Raw genomic sequence first — 20,595 nt, forward strand, 5'->3', positions numbered from 1 at the left:
TAGCATAACCGTGGTTTTATTGAAGGCGTTTGAGGCACGGGGAGGCGGTCGCGTCGCAGCGGCGGGGCTCAGCGTCTTCACACCACCTTGTTCCGGATGGTGCCCAGCTCCTCGATTTCGCACTGCACCACGTCTCCTCTCTGCAAGGGGCAGGGAAACGCTCGTGGCGCCGGGCTCCGCTTCGCCCTGAGCGCTCGCAGGAAGGAGCGGGGGGCTCCTTACAGGAATCTCCCGCCTCTTTCCCATTTTCCCTGCCTGCAAGAGCTGGAAAGCAACCTCCACAGTTGGCATGGGAGCCCTAAGCGCCCGGCCGCGAGGCAGCCAGGGGGGAAACGGCGCAAGGGAAAGCGGCCACAGGGTTTTTGGCTGGGGGAGGCCATGTCTCCTCCTCCCGGAGGACTTGCTGGGAGCCCAGGATGGGAAAGCGTTTGGGGTATCGGGTAGCTCTGTGCTGAGGGGCTTATGGTATCTAAGCCGCGAGGGAGGAAAATCTCCGCTCTCCCCTGCCACAAGCCCCGCGGCTGACCCCGCTCCCCAAGCCCCACCGCTCACCTTGAGAAACACGGGGGGTTTCCGGAAAACCCCCACGCCGGGAGGCGTTCCCGTGAGGAAGACGTCGCCGGGGAACAGCGTGACGAACCTGGGGGGAGCGGGCACCATCAGCCGCAAGCCCGAACCTGCGAGCAGGAGCCCGAGCGGGTCCCGCCGAGCCGGGCGTACCGGGAGACCCAGGCGATGAGCGTCGGCACTTTGAAGATGAGCTGGCTCGTGTTGCTGCTCTGCATGAGCTGCCCGTTGACGCTGCAGCGGATGCCCAGGTTGTTGAAATCTGCCGGGCGGAGGAACGACGTCAAGCTCGACCGGGTTGCTTTCACCCCGGGAAGCCGGCCGGTAAAACGCAGCCGCTTCGACGGGGCAGAGCACGGGCAGCTCGGAGCAAGGCAACCGCCCTGCTTAGCTGCCAAAAAGCTGCCTCAACTCCGGCACTCGGTCCTTGACCTCACCTCTCACCGCGTCCTTGGTGACCAGGGCTGGGCCCAGGGGACAAAAGGTGTCGAAGGTTTTTCCCAGCAGCCACTGCCGCCCGTTCCTCTTCATCTGCCAGTCCCGGGCGCTGACGTCGTTGGCGACGGTGAAGCCGGCCACGTGGTCCAGCGCCGCCGCCTCGGCGATGTGCTTGCCCTTCTTCCCGATGACGAAGGCCAACTCCACCTCCCAGTCGACCTCCTGGGAGAGAAGGAAAAGGCTGGGCTGGGGGTGGGGAGCCCGAGGACGGTCGAGGCCTTCGGCCTCGCTCGCGGCACTCCCCCGCGCCGCTACGCACGCCGCTCTCGGCCGGGTGCGCGATGTCGTCGAAGGGGCCCGCGATGGCGCTGGGGAACTTGCTGAAGATGATGGGCTCCTTGGGGATCTTGACATCCTGCTCCAAGCAGTGATCCTTATAGTTCATCCCCACGCAGATCACCTTGTCGGGGCCGGTGACGGGAGCCAGGAGCGTCACCTCGGCGCGGGGCAGGCGGTGCCGGCCCGACTCCTGCGCCCTGCGTGGCACGGAGGGCTCAGCCCCGTGGCGCGGGTGACCCCTCCAGCCCCGGGGTCAGGGGGAGGGGGACAGGGAAGGGGACAGCACCGACCTGCGAGCCGCGGCCAGGCCAGCATCCCCTGTCTCCAGGAAGGCACGCATGGTGCGGGGCAGCGCCGGCTCACAGGCGCTCAGGTCCACCACGCTGCCCCCCTCCTCCTCCAGCCCCAGGTGGGGCTCAGCACCCGGCGCCGGCCGGAACTGCACCAGCCGCATGGTGCGGGAGCCCGCCGGCGGGCGCAGGGCGGCGAGGAGGGCACCACGGGTCAGCACCCGCATCCGGGCTGGGGGGACCCCCCGCGCTTCCGGGGCTGGGGGTGGCCTAGCGAGGAAAAGGGCGAGCGGATCCCTCCTGGGTGAGCAGATCCTGGGGCCCAGCAGGTCCCCAGGGTGACAGCAACGCCCTGGTGCGGGGGAGATGGTGCCCACGGGGATGGCTGCCTCGTGTCAAGGGTGGGGAGGGACTACTGGATCCCAGGGGATTCCCCCTGATCCTTCACAGCCCAGATTCCTGGGGATCTCCCCTGATCCTGGGAGACATCCCCAATCCTGAGGCATCCCCCCAGTCCTGCAGAGCCTGAGGAGTTCCCCCAGTCCCAGGGGATCCCCTGATCCTGAAGAGCCCAGATCCCAGGAGATCCCCCCGATCCTGGGGGGTCCCCCCCGATCGTGCAGAGCCCAGAGCCTGGGGGTTCTCCCCGATCCCAGGGGATCCCCTCATCCCACCGAGCCCTGATCCTGCGGGCTTCCCCCTCCGCGATGCCGGGAGACACCCCAATCCTGCACAGCCCGGATACCGGGGGATCCCCCGCCCCGATCCCGCACAGCCTCGATCCCGCGGGATTCCTCCCCTTATTCCGGGATCCCCCCAGCCCCCCCGGTCGCGCGCAGCCCCGATCCCGGGGGACCCCCCCCCCGCTCCCGGCCCCCTCCCCAGCGCCGCCCGCCGCGGGCAGCGGCCCCGCCCGCACGGGGGGATCCCGGGGCCGCGCGGGGGATCCCCGGGGGGGGGGCGGGGATCCCCGCCACCGCGCTACGTCACCTGCCGCGTCACTCCTCTTCCGGGCGCGCGCCGACCCCGCGCCGCCCGCGTGACAGCCGGGGCGCCGAATCCCCGCCCCTCCGCGGGCGGGCCAATGGGAACGCGACGGGGGCGGGGCTGCGCGCTGGGCCGCGCCCCCTGCCCACCGAGCAGGGGCGGGCGTTGCTAGGATACGGGCGGCGGCCGCCATGATACCGCCACCGGGGCTGCCGCTGCCGCCATGATACCGCCACCGGGAGCGCGGGGCGGGCGGGGGCGAGGGGCGGGCCCGGAAGGCCGCGAACAGAAGCCTCAGGGCCTCACGACGCCCCGTTGATCCCACCCGGGACCCCTCTGGAGCAATCACGGCCTCCCGATGAGGGGCCGCGGGCCCGGAGGGGCTTAACGGCACCGGCAGGGCCGAGGCTGCCACGGCGGCTCCGCTCCCGGCAGCTCCCGCAGCGCTCACACCGGGCCAAACGGGAAACCGGGCGTCGAGGCGGGCCGGCCGCCAGGCCCTCGCTGCCGCCCGGCCGCGAAACCGGACGCCCCGCGCCAGCCCCTTTTCCCGAGTTTCTTTTATTAAAACCTCGGGCGCCCGGGCGTCGCGGGGAAGGGGGGGGGGCCGCGGAGCGGGGCCGCGGCCTTCCCGGCTGGGCCTCCCCCCCCCCTCCCCGAGTCCCTCGTGCCCTCGGGTTTGCTGGGCGGCCGGCGCTCTAGATGGTGTTCTCGAAGATCTGCATGGAGCTCATGATGTCCTCGTCCTAGGAGAGGAGAGAGGCATCGAGGCGCCGCCTCTCGGCCCCCCGGCAACGCGATAGCGCCGGCCGCCGCCGCCGGAGAGGAGGACAGCAGCGATGAAGGTCCCCCCCCCTCCCCACCATCCCGGGCCGCTCACCTTCTGGCACGTCTCCAGGAACTCCTCGAAGGTCACCACGCCGTCCCGGTTCCTGTCCATTTTCTGCGAGGCCAGCAGGCGCTCAGCGGGGACGTCTCCGTCCGTCCCCCGGCCGCAGCGATGGTTCCCCCCCCCCCCCCCCGCCCCAGCCAGCCGGCTATCCGTGCTTGTCCAGCTCGGCGGTCCCCGCGCGGAGGTCGCGCCGGAGCCCCCCCTTCCCTCCTCATCCTCGAGGACCTTCGCGGCGAATGCCCCGGCCGCCTGCCGGGAGGCGCCGGCCAGCCTTACCTGGAAGAACTTCTCCACGTGCTCGGCGGGCGCGTTGTCCTTCAGGATGGGGTAGGTGCAGCGCCCCATCATGTCGTAGATGGACTTCATGATCTCCAGCATTTCCTGGGGGGTGGGGGGGGTCCGGGCGCCAAGGCAGCGTGCGACCCTCTGCCCCTTCTCCGCCTCCCTAGAAACCCCCCCTCCCCACCGGCACGTCCCCTCCCGCCAACACCCCCTCGAACGGGGGCGAGCGGCCGCGCTCGGGAGAGCTGCCTCCTTCCTCGCGCCACCTCCGAACCTCCCCGGCCGCCCCGCGCGGGTACCTCCTTCGTGATGTAGCCGTCTTTGTTAATGTCGTACAGGTTGAAAGCCCAGTTCAGCTTCTCGTGCACCGTCCCTCGGAGCAAGACGGAGAGGCCGACGACAAAATCCTGCGAGAGCGACCCCGGGGGGCACCCGCCAGAGCCCGGGAAGGACGTTCGTCCCGCCTGGCCTCAGCCTTTTATCCCCGCGTGTCTCCCGAAAGAGGCGCCGCCGCCGTCCCTGCCCTCCCCAGCGCGCCAGCTCTCGACCCTCTCGAAAGGTGACGCGTAACTGCCATCGATTGCGGCGCGCACGGCGGAGTTTTCCTATTGATTGGCGCTTCTATTCTCGCACCTATCTATTTTTAATCGCTTCGCTAAAACCGACGCCAGCCCCCGCCCTCCAACCCCTGCCGCAGCGGCTGTAACTCCTGAGAGTCCGTCGCGGCCGCCGACGCGCGGCGCCTTCGCCGTTCACGAAAGCTGATTTCCCCGGCGGACGCGTTCGAAGGAGGGCAGCGCGGAGACGCCGACCTCGCCGCCCGGCGTCCCGCGGCGCTTTGCCCAGCCTCGAGGAGCGAGCGGGCCACAGCGCGGCGCGGACTTGCGCCCTATCGACTTCGTGACGAACTCGGCGGCCGTAAATAGCCTCGCGCGAAGCCTTTGGCCGCTCCGCCGCGCGAACGCGGCTCCGGCAGTTTCTGCTGAGCTGCAGAAATTAAATTGCAAAGTCGCAAATTGATTTTTTGGGGAGTTGGGAGGGGGGGGGAACCTGAGCTGTGCCAAGCGCCTCGCAAGCCTCCCGGAAGGCCCAGCTGAGTTTCGAGGCTCGACCGCACGAGGCTGAGGAGCAATATCTGATGAATCACCGCGCTGGGCGTGCTTACAGCCCTGCGGGGCGGCCGGGCTGGGAGCTGCGGGCGGGGAAACCTGCAGGTCGCCGCTCAAGGACTCCAGCGCCGCGCTCGCAGCGGGCTCCCGGCGCCTTTCGGCCCTGTAAGAGAGAGCGGCGGCGGCGATATCCCGGCAGCCCCCGCCGCCGCCGCGCTCACCTGAAAGCAGATGGCCCCGTTGCCGTCCACGTCGAAGGCGTTGAACAAGAAGTGAGCGTACGTGGTCGCGTCTGCCGGGGTTAGGGGGGGGAAGAGAGGCGCCAGCCGCTGACCCACTGAGGCCGCGGCTCCGTGGCGCGTCTGGCCCCGGGTTTTTGGGGCGTTTCGCCCAATGGACGCATCCCCAAGGTGGGGGTGAGGGGCTGGAGCGTCCCTCCCCAAACCGCCTCCCTTTCCCCTCCGGCCTCGGGCGGCCCCCCAACTCACCGCCCTGCGGGAAGAACTGCGAGTAAATGAGCTTGAAGGTCTCCTCGTCTACGAGGCCGCTGGGACACTCCTGGGGAGCGGAGCGAGCGCCCGATTAAGCCCAAATCACGCGCCGGAGCCGCCGCCTGCTCGCGAGCTGGGGCCGGGGGCGCCGACGACACTCACGCTCTTGAAGCCCCGGTAGAGGGATTGCAGCTCCTTCTTGGTGAACTTGGTCTGCGCCTGCAGCTGCTCCAGCCCCTCGGGCTGGTGCCGGACGGCCGAAAGCTCGAAATCGCTGTCGCCGCCGTCTGCGGAGAGACGGGACGGCGAGCGGTTGCCGAGGACGGGCCCGACTGCCGGCCCCGAGGCGAATTTTTCGCCGCCGGCCGACTCGCCCGATTTGGGGATTTTTTTCTCTTTGGGCTTTCGGGAAACTTTGGCGGCTGCGGGAGGACGGCGCCGGCTTCGTGACACCTCCCTAATGGGCTGGGAGCTTAATTAAGGGGCAGAGGGAGCGCCAGGAAGGGGTGGGATGGTCGCTTTGCGGTTGGAGGGGGACGCAAAGACCCCGCAGCCACCGGGGAGCCGGCGGGAGCCTCGCGGCGGGCATGGAGCGGCTCTCAGCCCACCGCCGCTTGGAAGGAAACCCGACCCGGAGCTCCGGGCTCGGCCGCCGCTCCGGGTTTAATCGCGCGAGCCGCTGCAGCGGCGTTTGCTGACGGTTTCTGCCAGTGAGAAAATTGATGCCCGTAGCGAGGGCGCCGCTCCGGGCTGCTTTCCCGGGCAGCTGGCTAGCCTCCGGCGGGGAATTCCCACGGGCGAGGAGCAGCCTGGAGACGAAACGCCGCCGGGTTTGGGATTTCCAACGCGATCCCCTCGGGCCTTTCGGCGCCGCATCCCGGCCGGCCTCGGAGCCGCCTTGGGGAGGGGGACGGCGAAAGGGGCACGAGAAATCGGGGCTGATGCAGCTCGCTCGGCCCCGGAGGGGGGGTGACGGCTCTCATCCTGGCCCGGATGGGTGGTTTTATCCCTTTGTACCGCCGCGGAGGGGTTAACGCCGCTCTCTGCTGCCCAGCTGGGCTTGAGGGGGTGGAAATGGGCACTGCGGAGCTGAACGGGGTCAAGGTGGGCTCGGAGGTCCCCAGCATCAGTCTCAGGGGGTTTTGGAGGTCAACAGGGACTCAGAGGTCCCTGGCATCCAGTCTGGGGGTCATTTGGGGGGTCAAGGTGGGCTCGGAGGTCCCCAACATCCAGTCTTGGTGGGGTTTTGGAGGTCAACATGGACTCAGAGGTCCCTGGCATCCATCTGGGGGGGTCGGGGTGGTCAAGGTAGGTTTGGAGGTCCCCGACATCCAGTCTTGGTGGGATTTTGGAGGTTGATGTGGGCTTGAAGGTCCTCGGCATCCAGTGTAGAGGGGATTTGGGGGGTCGAGGTGGGCTCGGAGGTCCCCAGCATCCAGTCTTGGTGGAATTTGGTGGGTGGACACGGGCTCGGCGGTACCCAGCATCCAGTTTAGGGGAGGTTTGGGGGGTCAGTGCGGAGTCAGAGGTCCCCGGCATCCGGTCTGGGGGAGATTTTGGGGGGGCGACGTGGAGCCGGAGCGTGAGCCGGCCCCCGGGGGAAGGTCAGCGCAAGGCTGGGACATGACGCGGCAAGCGTGCGCGCTTTAAAAATAGGCTGCGAAGAGCGACGCGGCGCCGGACCCGGGGAGGCCGCCGGCTGCCCCAAACCCTCCAGCAGCCGGGTCGGGTTTGATCCGGGAAAAAAAAAAAAAAGTGTGGAAAAAGCAAATTTGGGGTTGGAGCGGGGGGCGGGGGGGGGGGGATTACCTTCCACGGAGATGGGCTCCAGGATGCCGAACTGCTTGAGGACGGCGATGAAGAGGAGGATGACCACGGCCACGGCGCACAGCTCCATGCCCTGGATGCCCATGGCTGGGCCGGCCGGCCGGGAGCCCCCACCATGCGCCCCGAGGCCACCCGAACGGGCGCCACCGGCCGGACCGGCACCCCGGGCTGGGGGATCGGGCTGCAGGCGCCTCGGCCGGGCCCCGGCGAGGCTCTGGGCGAAGCCGACGGCTCCGGCGCCTGCAGCCCCCGGGCGGGCGGCCGGCCAGCGCCCGCGGGGCCGCCCCGCCGCACACCTCCGCCTCCCTCCATCCCTCCTTCCTTGGCACGGGCCCACGGCGCCGCCGGCGGCAGCGGGGCACCCGCTCCCCCACTTCCAACCTGGCTCTTTATATATCTATCTCTATATATGTTTTCTTCCCCTCTCCACCTTTTATTTCCTCCCGCAGGCCCGGGGCGGCGGGGGGGGGGGGGGATTTGGTGTAACGAGCGTGAGCATTCTCAGCTCAGATGAGGGCGAACCCCCTCCATCCCCAAATCACGAAAGGCGGGGAAGCCCTGGCGTCTCCCCTCAGAGGTGGCCGCGGGGCAGAGCGAGCGGGGTTGGAGGGGGGGGTTGGCAGGCCATCAGCGGAGGCAATTAGCGGTGTGAATTATTAACGAGCAGCCGGGGCCGGGTTGGTTTAATAAAGGATGAGTAAGCAGGCGGCGGCCCCCCCACCCCACCCCGGGCGCACTGGAGCCTGGCGTGGGGGGAAACTGAGGCACGGGGGCCCAGGCGTCCGGGAAGGGGGCTGTGCCCGCGCCCCTGTGTCCCTGTCCCCCCCTCCCCAGTGGTGATGTGCTGCACCAGCTGGGAGGGAGGGATGGAGGAGGGAAGGATGGAGGGATGAAGAGGGGAGGGAGGAGGAGGAGGGAGGGATGAAGGGGGGATGGATGGGGATGAAGGGGAGATGGATGGGGGGATGAAGGGAGGAAGGATGGAGGGATGAAGGAGGGAAGGATGGAGGGATGAAGGGAGGATGGATGGGGATGAAGGGGAAGGATGGGGATGAAGGGGGATGGATGGAGGGATGGAGGAGGGAAGGATGGAGGGATGAAGGGAGGATGGATGGGGATGAAGGGGAGATGGATGGGATGAAGGGGAAGGATGGGGATGAAGGGGGATGGATGGAGGGATGGAGGAGGGAAGGATGGAGGGATGAAGGGAAGATGGATGGAGGGATGAAGGGGGGATGGATGGAGGGATGAAGGGGGGATGGATAGGGAATGGAGGATGAAGGGGGATGGAGAGATGGATGGAGGATGAAGGGGATGGATGAAGAGGTGAACGGGCAAGGATATAGGATAAAGGGAGATGGATAGAGGGATGGATGGGGATGAAGGGGGGATGGAGAGAGGATGAAGGGGAGGTAGATGGGGGCATGAAGGAGCCATGGAAGGAGGATAAGGGAGGATGGATGGAAGAAGAAGAGGAGATGAATGGGGGGATGAAGGAGCCATGGAAGGAGGATGGGGGGGTGAATGGAGGATAAAGGGGGATGGATAGAGGGATGGATGGGGATGAAGGGGGGATGGATAGAGGGATGGATGGGGATGAAGGGGGGATGGAGAGAGGATGAAGGGGAAATGACTGGTGGGACAAAGGGGGATGAAAGGAAGATGAGGGGGGATGGACGGGGGATGGATGGAGGATGAGGGGGATGAATGGAGGGATGGATGAGGATGAAGAGGAGATGACTGGGAGGATGAAGGGGCCATGGATGGAGGATGAGGGGGGATGGATGGGGGGATGGATAGAGGATGAAGAGGAGATGAGTGGGGGGATGAAGGAGCCGTGGAGGGAGGGTGAGGGGGGATGGATGGAGGATGAAGAGGAGATGAGTGGGGGGATGAAGGGGGGATGGAGGGAGGGTGAGGGGGGATGGATGGAGGATGAAGAGGAGATGAGTGGGGGGATGAAGGGGGAATGGAGGGAGGGTGAGGGGGGATGGATGGAGGATGAAGAGGAGATGAGTGGGGGGATGAAGGGGGATGGAAGGAGGATGAGGGGGATGAATGGAGGGATGGATGGGGATGAAGAGGAGATGACTGGGAGGATGAAGGGGCCATGGATGGAGGATGAGGGGGGATGGATGGGGGGATGGATGGAGGATGAGGGAGGGATGGATGGGGGATGGATAGAGGATGAAGAGGAGATGAGTGGGGGGATGAAGGAGCCGTGGAGGGAGGGTGAGGGGGGTGGATGGAGGATGAAGAGGAGATGAGTGGGGGGATGAAGGGGGGATGGAGGGAGGGTGAGGGGGGATGGATGGAGGATGAAGAGGAGATGAGTGGGAGGATGAAGGGGGAATGGAGGGAGGGTGAGGGGGGATGGATGGAGGATGAAGAGGAGATGAGTGGGGGGATGAAGGGGGATGGAAGGAGGATGAGGGGGATGAATGGAGGGATGGATGGGGATGAAGAGGAGATGACTGGGAGGGTGAAGGGGCCATGGATGGAGGATGAGGGGGGATGGATGGGGGGATGGATGGAGGATGAGGGAGGGATGGATGGGGGATGGATGGAGGATGAAGAGGAGATGAGTGGGGGGATGAAGGGGGGATGGAGGGAGGGTGAGGGGGGATGGATGGAGGATGAAGAGGAGATGAGTGGGGGGATGAAGGGGGGATGGAGGGAGGGTGAGGAGGATGGATGGAGGATGGATGGAGGATGAAGAGGAGATGAGTGGGGGGATGAAGGGGGGATGGAGGGAGGGTGAGGGGGGTGGATGGGGGGATGGATGGAGGATGAAGAGGAGATGAGTGGGGGGATGAAGGGGGGATGGAGGGAGGGTGAGGGGGGTGGATGGGGGATGGAGGGAGGGTGAGGGGAGCTGCGGGGGAGGGGAGGCCGGGGTCCCACTGGATGGGGGGCGATGGGGGCGTGGCGGTGGCTGCTAGGGGGCGGGGCTCGGGTTGCTAGGGGGCGGGGCTCCGGCGGCCGAGGGGGGGCGGGGCCGAGCGGCCCCTCCCGCGCCGGAAGCGCCGCTCACTTCCGCCGCCGCCGGAAGCGCTGGGTGCGCGCCCGCCGCCGCCGCTGCCGCCGCCTCGTCATGGCGTCAAGGTTACTGCGGGTGTGCGCGGCCCTGCGGCTGCCGCCCGCCCTGCCGGCCCGCGCCGCCCCCGCCCGCCACCTCGCCGTGCCCGGTGAGCCCCGGGGAGGGGGGGGCCGCGGGGGGGGGGGCGGGGGGGGGGAAGGGAGGCGGCGGCCGGTCTGACGGGCCGCGCCGCCGCCCGCAGGCGGCCTGGCCAGCGACGAGGAGCAGGCGACGGGGCTGGAGCGGAAGGTGCTGGAGGCCATGAACAAGGGCCTGGTGAGTGCGGGGGGGTCGGGGGTTAGGGGGAGGGTCGAGTCCCCGGGGGGGGGGGCTCAAGGGTGGGGTGTCCTTGGGGGTGGGGTGGGGGGGCTTGGAGGTGCTGAATGGCCGCGGGGCGGGGAGGGGGAGGGTGGCAATGTGGAGATTTGGGGTCGAAGCCTGGGGGCAGGATGAGCCCAGGGATGGGGGCGGGTGAGAGATTTTGGCGGGGGGGGGGGGCAGCTCCTAGGGGAGCTCAGGGATGGGGTGTCCTCGGGGGTGGGGGAGCTTGGAAATCGCGGGGGGGGGGTGGTTGAGTCTGGGGGAATGAGGTGCCCTTGTGGATGGGGGGGGCGTTTTGGGGGGGGGGAACTTCGGGGGGGGTTAGATGAGCTTAGAAATTGGGAGGGAGCTGGAGGATGAAGGGGGCTCAGAAATGTGGGGGGATCGAGTCCTGGGCGGGGGCCTGGGAGCGCTGCCCACCCCCTGCCCCCCCCCCCCCCCCCCAGGACCCCTATAGCATGTTCCGGCCCAAACGCTACGCGGGAACCAAGGAAGACCCCAACCTGGTGCCCTCCATCGGCGACAAGCGCATCGTGGGCTGCGTCTGTAAGTGCCCCCCCCCCCCAGCCTCCTCCCTCGCCGTGGGGGGGGGTCCTTCACGCCAGACCCCCTCCCCAACCCCCTCTCCCCCCCCCCCAACCCAGGCGAAGAGGACAACAGCTGCGTCATCTGGTTCTGGCTGCACAAGGGCGAGGCGCAGCGGTGCCCCTCCTGCGGCGCCCACTACAAGCTCATTCCCCACGAGCTGCCGCACTGAGGCCGCCGCTCGCGGGCCGGGACGCCGCGGGGGCCGAGCGGAGCCGCCGCGGCGCTGTCCCCTTCCCCCGTCATCTTCCTTAAATAAAAGAGTTGTGGTCTGGAAACCCGGCTCCGGTCCTGCCTGCGCCGCCCCCCCCCCCCGCGGAGAGGCACAACGCGGAGCAGAGCCTGGCGGTTAATTTATAATTATTACTATACTGAATTTACAAAAAAAAAGAATACAGGCAACCGTGTTAAATTATTGTACATGGTGGTGGGGTGGGGGAAGCGGGCGCGGGGCTCCGAGCTCCGCGAGCCGCTCCGGGAAAGAGGGACGGACCCGTTCCCTGCCCCAGGGCGGAGGGTAGCAGTCCCGGGGCCGTCCCTGGAGCGCGGCGGGGGCCCCGGGGCGCCGCGCGCGTGGCGAGAAGCTGCTCCCGGCGGGGGGCGCGAGCACACCCAGGGCGCCCCCGGCCCTCTCTAGAACGTCTTCCGGTGGATGGCCCGCACCCCGTCCTCTTCGTACTCCTTCTTGGACACCCACATCTTCTTGAAGGTGTCCAGCGAGGCCAGGATGGAGCCGCTGGTGGTGGCAGGGGGGGACAGGGAGAGGGTGAGTGGGGGCTGCGTGGAGGGGGGCAGCGGGGGCCGCGGCGGGGGCGCTTACCCGATCCACGTGGAGTACAACCGCTCCTGCGGGGCCGAGATCTGCGAGAGAGAGAGGCCGGGCGTCAGCGAGGTGGCGCCGGGTGGCCCGCCGGGGCCAGGCCCACCGCAGCCCACCCCTCACCTTGATTTTGATGTCCTTGGGGGCCAGTTTCTTCACCTCACTGAGCAGCCGGTCCCCGAAACCTGGCGGGGAGGGAGAAGAGGGTCGGGGGTGGGGGGGAGACGTTAGCGCCGGCGGGGAACCTCGCGGGGGCGGGCGGACGGCAGCGGCGGGCACCTTTGAAGAGCGTGGAGCCGCCGGAGAGGACGATGTTGGCGAAGAGCGTGCGGCGCAGGTCCAGGTCGGACTTCTGGATGGCGAAAGCCAGCACCTCGTGGATGCCTTCGCTCTCGTCGCCGATGAGATCCGGTTGGAAAAGCAGCTCCGGAGCCCGGAAGCGAGCCGGACCCACCTGCCGCGGACACGGCACCGGCTCCCAGAGGTGGCCTCGAGGCTCGCGCCCTCCCCATCCCTGCGCGCCCGACCCGCTACTCACGTCCAGGGTGCTGCCGTCGGGCAGGGTGTACTGCACCTTCTCCGTCTCCAGCGCCTCGTCCTTCTGGGGGTTGATGGAGAGGTAGCAGGCTCTCTGCGGAGAGAAACGGGGCTGAGCAGAGCTTCCCCCACCACCGGCGCCCGCCACCCCGGTGCCCGCCCCGCCTCACCTCCTTGATGGTCTTGACCACCTCGAATTCGGCCGAGGTGTGGAAATCGGCGCCCTCCTTACGCAGGAGCAACCGGAGGTAACGGGAGACGTCCCGCCCGGCCACGTCCACCCTCATGATGGAGTGGGGCATGGCGAAGCCCTCGTAGATGGGCACGGCGTGCGTCACGCCGTCGCCCGCGTCCAGCACCACCCCCGTGGTGCGACCCGTGGCGTACCTGGCGGGAGAGGGGACGGGGACGGAGCCGTCGGCGGTGGCCTTTGTCGCTGCCTTCGCCCGCGTCCCCGCCCCGTCCCCGCACTCACAGGCTGAGCACGGCTTGCATGGAGATGAAGAGCGCCGGCACGTTGAAGGTCTCGAAGAAAACCTCAGCCGCCTTCTCCCGGTTCTTGCTGGGGTTGAGGGGCGCCTCGGTGAGCAGCACCGGGTGCTGGGCGAGGGGAGGGTGGGGGTGAGGGTGCGGCGGTTGTTTGGGGGCGGGGGGGGAACGCAGCACCGCTACCCCGCGCGCCCGCCGGGGTCGGTACCTCCTCGGAGAAGGTCTGGAGCTGGTCCTTGGAGTAGACGTACTGCCAGATGCGCTCCATGTCGTTCCAGTCGCGCACCACGCCGTGCTCCATGGGGTAGCGGATGGCCAGGAGGCCCCGGTGCTCCTGGCGGGGCAGAGGCGGCGCTCAGCGACGGGGGGAACCCGAATTCGTGTCCCCCCCCCCCACCCCGGCCCTTCCCCAGCACCCTTGGGTGCTCCCCGCCCCGCGGTACCTCGGCTTTGGGCCCAATGAAGAGGTCGCCCTCCAGCGCGCCGGCCATGACGCGGACATGCTTCGGGCGGCCCACGCTGGCGAGAGGAGGGGTGAGAGGAGCGGCAAGGGTGGCCCCCCCCCACACCCAGGGGAAGGGGGGGGCGCCCCCAACCCCCCCCCAATACTCACTAGTTCGGGAAGCAGTATTTGGGGATCTGGTCGCCGGCGAAGCCAGCCTTCACCACCCCCGAGCCCTGCGGGACGGGGCGAGGAGCTCAGCGCCGCCCCGCGTGGCGCCTCGAGCTAGAAAGCCCGCCCCTAGAACCTCGGTTCTAGAGCAGGGTGTCTTCCACCGCCCACCCACTGCCCCCAGCCCTCCTCTCCCAGCTTTGCTAGACCCCCCCCTTTCCCCCCAACCAAGTCTGGCTCCAGAGCAGAGCCAAACCATGGGGAGTCTAGAGTGCAGGAGTTCCTCCTGATCTAGAACTCAGATCTAGAATATGGTGTCTGCCCACCTTGCCAGACTCCCCCCCCCCCACTCTCGACCTCTCATCCAGACCACAACCCCCTCCCAAGCTCTAGGTGCCAAGGTCTGGCTCCCTAGGGGTCCCCCCCCCAGTCTAGACTGCCCCCCATGCAGAAGCTGATCCAGAACACGGGGAGGGGGCTCCAAAATAAGGTCAGTCATCCAAAAACGAGGGGTGTCTGGAGTGGGGGGGGGGTAGAGCTCTAGGCCTTGGGCTCCCCCCCTCGCTCTAGATCCCCCTCCTGCTCTAGAGCCCAGCTCCCTCCACACTGATCTAGAACCCCACCCCCCGAAAGGGGTGGGCGACAACCCCCCCCCAAAGAGGTGCCAGGATCGGAGAGGGGGGGAACCGCTCTAGACCGCCCCCTCCCCGCTCCGCCCCCTGTCTCAGACCCCGCCCCCGCGCGCCAGGCCCCGCCCCCGCTCTAGAACCCGGCCGCCCCTCCAGGCCCCGCCCCGCGCTCTAGACCCCGGAGCCCTCCCGCCCCGCCCCCCCCGCTCCAGCTCGGCTCGGGCTCACGTTGTCGATGACGACAGGCTGGTTGGCGATGACGTCGTAGGCCTCCATGCCGGCGGGCCCGCCGCCCGCTCGCTGCGCGGGGCTCGGCGCTGGACGCGGCTCCGGGCGACGCTCCCCTCCCTCCCCCGCCCCCCGCCGCCCGCCGCGCAGCCTACCCCGCCCGCCGCGCCCAGCCAATGGGAGCCCGCCCGCCGCGCGATTGACAGCGGCGGCGGCCGGGCGGGAAGGGGCGCCGGGGGCGGGGCCGCCGCCTGACAGCCGCCCAATGGGCGCGCCGCGGGGGCGGGCCTTCCGCATCAAGCCTGGCTGCGCCGCGCGGCCGGGAGGGAGGCGGGGGGGGGGGAGGTGATGTCATGGCTCCGCTCTTAAAGGGACCGCGCACCCCTATGGGGGGGGCGGGGGAGTTTGGAGGTGCCTGGAGCGGGGGTTGGGGTGCCCGGGGGGTGGGCGACTTGAGGGTAGCCGGGGGAGGGGTTGGGGGTGGCGCGGGTGGGGGGGGGGTTGCCATGGCCGGGACTGCTAGGAGGGGGAGGGGGTGTCGGGGGCGGAGCTTCGTCGAAAGGGGCGGGGCTTCGCCGAGGGGGCGGGGTTCCGCCGCGCGGCAGAGGGCGCGCGGGGACGCCGCGGGCGGGGCTTGGCCGCTCACGTGACGGAGGCGAGGGGGCGCGCGCCGGGGGCGGTGGAGTGCGGCGGTGACGTCACCCCTGTCGCAGAGGGGCGGAGGGGAGGCGGCGGGCGCGCGGCGCGGGGTGGGGGGGGGGAGGAGGAGGAGGAGGACGCGGGGGCGCGCGCCGGAAGCGGGGCGGGCGCGCGCGCGGAAGGCGCGGGGCGGGCGGGCGGGCAAGATGGCGGACGGGGACAGCGGCAGCGAGCGCGGCGGCAGCGGCAGCGGCAGCGGCGGCGGCGGCGGCGGGTTCGCGGGGCCCCGCGGCGGCGGCGGCGGCGGGCCGGGGGCCGGCGGCGGCCCGGAGCAGGAGACGCAGGAGCTGGCCTCGAAGCGGCTGGACATCCAGAACAAGCGGTTCTACCTGGACGTCAAGCAGAACGCCAAGGGCCGCTTCCTCAAGATCGCCGAGGTGGGCGCCGGCGGCTCCAAGAGCCGCCTCACGCTCTCCATGGCCGTGGCCGCCGAGTTCCGCGACTACCTGGGCGACTTCATCGAGCACTACGCCCAGCTGGGGCCCTCCAGCCCCGAGCAGCTGGCGCAGGCCGCGGGCCCCGCCGGCGAGGACGGCGCCGGCCCCGGGCCCCGGCGGGCCCTCAAGAGCGAGTTCCTGGTGCGGGAGAACCGCAAGTACTACCTGGACCTGAAGGAGAACCAGCGCGGGCGCTTCCTCCGCATCCGCCAGACCGTCAACCGCGGCCCCGGCGGCCCCGGCGGTTTCCCCGGCGGCCCGCCGGGCCTGCAGAGCGGCCAGACCATCGCCCTGCCCGCCCAGGGCCTCATCGAGTTTCGCGACGCCCTGGCCAAGCTCATCGACGACTACGGCGGCGAGGAGGACGAGCTGGGCGGCCCCGGGGGCGGCGGGCCGGGCGGCGGGGGGCTCTACGGCGAGCTGCCCGAGGGCACCTCCATCACCGTGGACTCCAAGCGCTTCTTCTTCGACGTGGGCTGCAACAAGTACGGCGTCTTCCTGCGGGTGAGCGAGGTGAAGCCGTCCTACCGCAACGCCATCACCGTGCCCTACAAGGCCTGGGCCAAGTTCGGCGGCGCCTTCTGCCGCTACGCCGAGGAGATGCGCGACATCCAGGAGCGCCAGCGGGACAAGCTCTACGACCGCCGCGCTGGGCCGCCGGGGCCGGGCAGCGGCAGCGGTGCCGGCGACGATTCCGACGGCGACGACGTGGACGACGACTGAGCCCCCTCCCCGTGCCCCCCCGCCGCCCTCTCCCCCAGCCCGGGCCCCCCTTCCCCTCCTCGCTGCCGGCGCTGCGACGGGGAGAAGGGGGCCCCGAGCGCCTCCCCCTGCCCCCTTTCCCACCCTCCCTGCTCCGCCGTTGGAGAGAGAGAGAAACCGGCCCGACCGCAGACACCGACCGCGTCCCTCCCTCCTCCACGTACACACATGCACACACACACACACACACACAGACACGCACGCACGCCGACCTGCACCGCCGCGGGGCAGCCCCGTCACCCGCCGGGACAAGCCACCGCCGTCCCGAAGGGAGCCCGGGACGCGCACCATCCTCCCCCGGCGCCGGAGGACCCAGCCGCCTGGATCCTCCCTCCTCCCCTACGCCTGCTTCAGCCCAAGGACTCTGTTTTTTGGGGAGCAAGGGGGGGGCCTCCCGGATCCTCTCTCCTTTCCTGCCCCGAAACCCCTCTGTCTGTGTCAACGTTGTGCCCCCACCACCATCGAAACCAGCATCCTGGCGTCCACAGCGCGCCGAGCTCGAAGAGAAGGGAGCGAGGCCACTGCGGCTTCCCAGCTCTAAGGGTGCAGGTCGTGACGGGGAAAGAGCCGTGACATGTAGAAATCATCAATCATGGACTTAGCCGGGCAGAAGACGGGCATTTAAAAACAGGGCCAGGGAGTGGGGGGTGGGGGGGGAAGAGAGAAAGAGATTGAGACCGGGAGCTTTCGGAAGCGTGATTTCAGGAGTGGGGAGGGGGGGCCGTATCTGGACCAACGTCCATTGTCTCTTCTTTTTTTCCTTTGCAGAATTGTTTGTTTTCTGGGATGCAAACTGCTAAACTCCAGGCGTCTGAACTGGAACCCATAACTGAACTAGTTAAAAGCTGGCAGGTTTCTGAAGATTAAAGAACACTTTCTTGTTTTGATTTTTTTTTTCCTTTTAACATGGGGGTTGCAAAGAGAGGTAGGTTAAAGAAAAAGCAGGCATAAAGCACAAGGAAAGCTCGATGGATTGGCTGCTGCTCACTAAAGATCTTCCCCTTCTCTCCAAATAAGGTGGTCTCGAAAGAGCACTGGCTTTAGTAGTTGGAAGGAAGGCGAGCCAGTTTTCCCCTGGCTCCGGTGGGTGACGGCAATCCAGCCCCAGTCGCTGGGTCGCTAAAACTAGCTATTTCTTAAAGCTGTCGCTCGGTTGGGAAAGAGCAAAAAAAAAAAAAAAGAAAAAAAAAGAAAGAAACGCGGCTGCAAGTCTTTAATCTGGGCAAAGGAACGACCGGCACCGAGCGAGACGCGAGCAAAACTGGAGGCTTCGGTGGGGATCCGTGGACGCATCAGTCTGACTCAAAACCACCAAGAACCTCAGGTGCAGAAATCCATCAGTTCTTCTTTTACGAGAATTTTTAGCAAACGAACTCGATCCGTTTCCTCAGTACCTCACATCGTGTTAACAGCGGAGTTGGCAAGGGCTGGCTTGTTAGCGCGACACACACAACCTGTGGGAGCTTCGGGCCCATCGCAGTGAAGGCGCCGACGCGAAAAACGATAAGCTCTGTGACTATAACTATACCCTGGCAGCGGGTATTTTTTTTTACCACCTTCAAGTTTCACCAGAGACTGGCTACTGCCAATTCGTCCAGCTGTTCCAGAATAAAGTTGGGGTCTTTTCAACGATCACCTCTTCTATTATTAAATGGATTTTCACTCTCAAATGGTCTTTTTTTTTTAGCTAATCGGGTCAGTCCTACCCCTCCAGAAAGGTATTTTTTTAGCCACGTTATCGTATACTAGTAACTTTGAACTGAATGGGGAGCCCGCTGTTCATTCCAAAGTTTCAGGTATTACTTGTGTGACATCTTCTAGAGTCTCTAGGACTTTTTTTGGTGTTTTTTCTCTTTTTGTTTTTTTGGAAACTGTGCATGCCTGCCCTTTGATTTGAGCTGCCTTGTTAATTTATTATTGCATACCCTTCTTTTGGTATTCCTCTCTCTACACTATCTGTTCAGTTTGTATTTATTGGAAAACGAGGAACAGACGAAAGCGACTCTTCTCACGCGGTTGTGGCGGTGTGTGTGGGGGGGGGATTAGCTCCATCCCCTACCCGAAATCCAGCAATGTTACCAGGAATGTTACCCGTGTGTCCGTCTGTCAGCCGCGAATGTGTATCGCTGCCCTTCTCAAAAATGAATCCTGTCCTCCCATTGTCCATAGGTCTTTTTAAGGGATTTTTAAAAGAACTCTTTTGTTTTCCTGTTTTTATTCTTCTCCGTTGCAAAGAACTCGGTTTCCTAAATCATACGGGAGCAATAGTATTTCTTGATGTTTGAATTACATCCATACACTTGTACTGTATTTTGTACTGTAAGGCAGCTGTTTCCAGTAATGTCCTGCTGTATTTACCTATGTATTTTGTTCACACGCGTTCAGTTCTTTGCCGCGGAGAACGAATTGCCACCCGGTTTCGGCGGACGGAAGTCACGCTTTAGCGCCGTAAGACAGCTCCGTCCCGCGGATTAGAGCTCGGAGGCGGCGAGGAGGATTTGAGGCCGCCGGCGGACGAGGCTGTAACTCCGTTCATTGCGGACAACGAACGGTTCCGCGCGCAGACCAGCATCTCGTTTCCTTGCTTCAGTGGTGATGACTGACTTTCTGTTGCTCAGCTGCTGTGAGCCAATTTGGTTCTTGCAAAGATGCAGGCGGTACCTCTCCTTTTGAAGAGGATTATATATATATACATATATATATATATATTCTTTTTTTTTTTTTTTTTTGGCTGAATTGCAGTAACTAGCCTTACCTTTCTACTCTGTGGTAGCAACGGGGTCTTCACGGGCCTCAGCCAGTGGCTAAGCTGTCGTTAGCTGCCTAGGAAATATGTGGAAGAGGAAAGAGGCAAATATCACATACGCCAAAAAAACAACCCCACTGCCGCACGTGGCGTTCGCTTTGGCAAACAGAAACCTTTCTTCTGTAGGCGTCAGGCCAGACAAGTGATGTATCTATGTACAGAAACCTTCTGCAGCTCCATTTGACCTTCCAGCAAACAGGTGATAAGAACAGAGCGCGTCGGGGAAGAAATCTCGCAGCAAAAAAAAAAAAAGAGCTTTTTAACCTGCCAGCGGCCAGCAAGAGCGATTCTGAAAGGTGGGTGGACAAGCCACGGGTGCAAGTGAGGACTGAGGTTTTTTCCGAAAGGGGGGAGATGTTCTTTGGGTTGATGTTGTTTGGGGTTTTTTTTGTTTGGTTGGTTGGGGTTTTTTTTGGTTTATCGTGCAGCAGGTCAAAGACCCGCTTTCCTGCTCCGGACAATGGGTTCAATCCCAGCTAAGGTTCACTGCTGGAGGAGATGCCTCCGCTCCGGAGACGGGAGGCGATGGGGGAGCTGGGGCGCGGAGGCAGGGAGAAGGGACATCGCCTCGCTGCCGTTTCCACCAGGAGATGGGTTTTCTCCCCTCTTGTATGCTTCTAATGCCATTTAAAGGTGGAGAGAGGACTGCACAAAACATTTATTGGCTTATGATTGAAGTGGGATGATTTTTGTTACACAAATCCCTTCCTCCCTGCCCCCAGCTGCACGAGCCGCCGTGGCTCCCGAAGCCGTGCTGCCCACGCCGTGCTCCTGCCTGGATCTGGCTCGTCTGGACAGACCGGGCTGCTCGCGCAGTCGGAGCAGCCTCGTTCCTGAAAACGTCTCCCTTCAGCTGGCTGGGAACGCGTAACCTGCCGGCCCGGACAGGCACGTGGGCTGGCGAGGACGGCTTGCTTCGGTGCGTTGCGATGGGGCCGAGCTGTGGTGAGGAAGAGCCAGTCCCGTCCTTGATGTGGCTTTGGGTGGAGAAGGCAGCGAGGTGGTCGTGAGTGGCAGGTTGGATGGTTTTGTTGTTCCTTTATAAATATATATATATATATATGTATATACACATATATATATGTGTGTGTGTATATATATAATAGGTTTTTTGGTTTGGATTCCGTAGAAAACGGGCAAAATTCTTTTTTCGGAAGGGGGAAATCCCAAATTCTTGGAGCTTCCAGATTTCTGTTGCCCCAGAAAGGACAGTGTGAGAGCACAACTCTATCAAAGTATCTGCTGTACAAAAGGAAATGTAAATCTTGTATAGCACCCCAAAACCTAATGTAAATACCCGAGACGTCTGGGCTGAAAAGCCCAGAGATGGGCCCTTGTCGGAGCCGGAGGTGGCTGTCCGCTCCCAGA

General features: G+C 65.6%; 5 protein-coding genes and 1 long non-coding RNA gene across 10 annotated transcripts; 3 read left to right on the top strand and 3 right to left on the bottom strand.

Annotated features, from left to right (window-relative positions):
* Window positions 1-2,710, bottom strand: LOC138062441 (oxaloacetate tautomerase FAHD2B, mitochondrial-like). The gene is made up of 7 exons (XM_068920561.1): window positions 2,625-2,710; window positions 1,635-1,904; window positions 1,325-1,541; window positions 1,005-1,227; window positions 721-829; window positions 553-640; window positions 1-140 (listed from the first exon to the last, which is right to left on the bottom strand). Exons 2-7 carry the CDS (start codon window positions 1,859-1,861, stop codon window positions 78-80), a joined length of 927 nt encoding a protein of 308 aa, XP_068776662.1. The 5' UTR covers window positions 1,862-1,904; window positions 2,625-2,710; the 3' UTR covers window positions 1-77.
* A 568-nt stretch (window positions 2,711-3,278) lies between these two features.
* Window positions 3,279-7,436, bottom strand: KCNIP3 (potassium voltage-gated channel interacting protein 3). Of its 5 annotated transcripts, XM_068920560.1 has the most exons (8): window positions 7,205-7,433; window positions 5,558-5,682; window positions 5,393-5,462; window positions 5,126-5,196; window positions 4,095-4,202; window positions 3,790-3,894; window positions 3,502-3,564; window positions 3,279-3,367 (listed from the first exon to the last, which is right to left on the bottom strand). In XM_068920560.1, exons 1-8 carry the CDS (start codon window positions 7,305-7,307, stop codon window positions 3,320-3,322), a joined length of 693 nt encoding a protein of 230 aa, XP_068776661.1. In that variant the 5' UTR covers window positions 7,308-7,433; the 3' UTR covers window positions 3,279-3,319. The 5 variants fall into 5 exon arrangements, with proteins under 5 accessions (XP_068776661.1, XP_068776658.1, XP_068776660.1 ...); XM_068920557.1 differs by having other exon boundaries at window positions 3,502-3,894; window positions 7,205-7,431; XM_068920559.1 differs by having other exon boundaries at window positions 3,352-3,564; window positions 7,205-7,431.
* Window positions 3,703-4,811, top strand: LOC138062442 (uncharacterized). The gene is made up of 2 exons (XR_011136451.1): window positions 3,703-3,840; window positions 4,134-4,811. It is a non-coding gene; the product is annotated as an uncharacterized lncRNA (long non-coding RNA).
* A 2,778-nt stretch (window positions 7,437-10,214) lies between the features above and the next one.
* On the top strand, window positions 10,215-11,485 carry COX5B (cytochrome c oxidase subunit 5B). The gene is made up of 4 exons (XM_068921023.1): window positions 10,215-10,410; window positions 10,504-10,577; window positions 11,069-11,168; window positions 11,267-11,485. Exons 1-4 carry the CDS (start codon window positions 10,317-10,319, stop codon window positions 11,377-11,379), a joined length of 381 nt encoding a protein of 126 aa, XP_068777124.1. The 5' UTR covers window positions 10,215-10,316; the 3' UTR covers window positions 11,380-11,485.
* Window positions 11,486-11,547: 62 nt separating this feature from the next.
* Window positions 11,548-14,659, bottom strand: ACTR1B (actin related protein 1B). Its single transcript, XM_068921020.1, has 11 exons — window positions 14,524-14,659; window positions 13,667-13,731; window positions 13,497-13,572; window positions 13,262-13,387; window positions 13,040-13,164; window positions 12,735-12,951; window positions 12,566-12,658; window positions 12,307-12,481; window positions 12,151-12,212; window positions 12,028-12,068; window positions 11,548-11,943 (listed from the first exon to the last, which is right to left on the bottom strand). The coding sequence occupies exons 1-11, from the start codon at window positions 14,569-14,571 to the stop codon at window positions 11,841-11,843; spliced, it is 1,131 nt and encodes a 376-aa protein (XP_068777121.1). The 5' UTR covers window positions 14,572-14,659; the 3' UTR covers window positions 11,548-11,840.
* A 709-nt stretch (window positions 14,660-15,368) lies between these two features.
* Window positions 15,369-18,091, top strand: PURB (purine rich element binding protein B). Its single transcript, XM_068921021.1, has 2 exons — window positions 15,369-16,970; window positions 17,190-18,091. The coding sequence occupies exon 1, from the start codon at window positions 15,369-15,371 to the stop codon at window positions 16,380-16,382; it is 1,014 nt and encodes a 337-aa protein (XP_068777122.1). The 3' UTR covers window positions 16,383-16,970; window positions 17,190-18,091.
* Window positions 18,092-20,595: the final 2,504 nt, after the last annotated feature.

The sequence above is a fragment of the Struthio camelus genome, chromosome 27 (genome assembly GCF_040807025.1).
Source record: "Struthio camelus isolate bStrCam1 chromosome 27, bStrCam1.hap1, whole genome shotgun sequence".
NCBI classification, from domain to species: domain Eukaryota; kingdom Metazoa; phylum Chordata; class Aves; order Struthioniformes; family Struthionidae; genus Struthio; species Struthio camelus.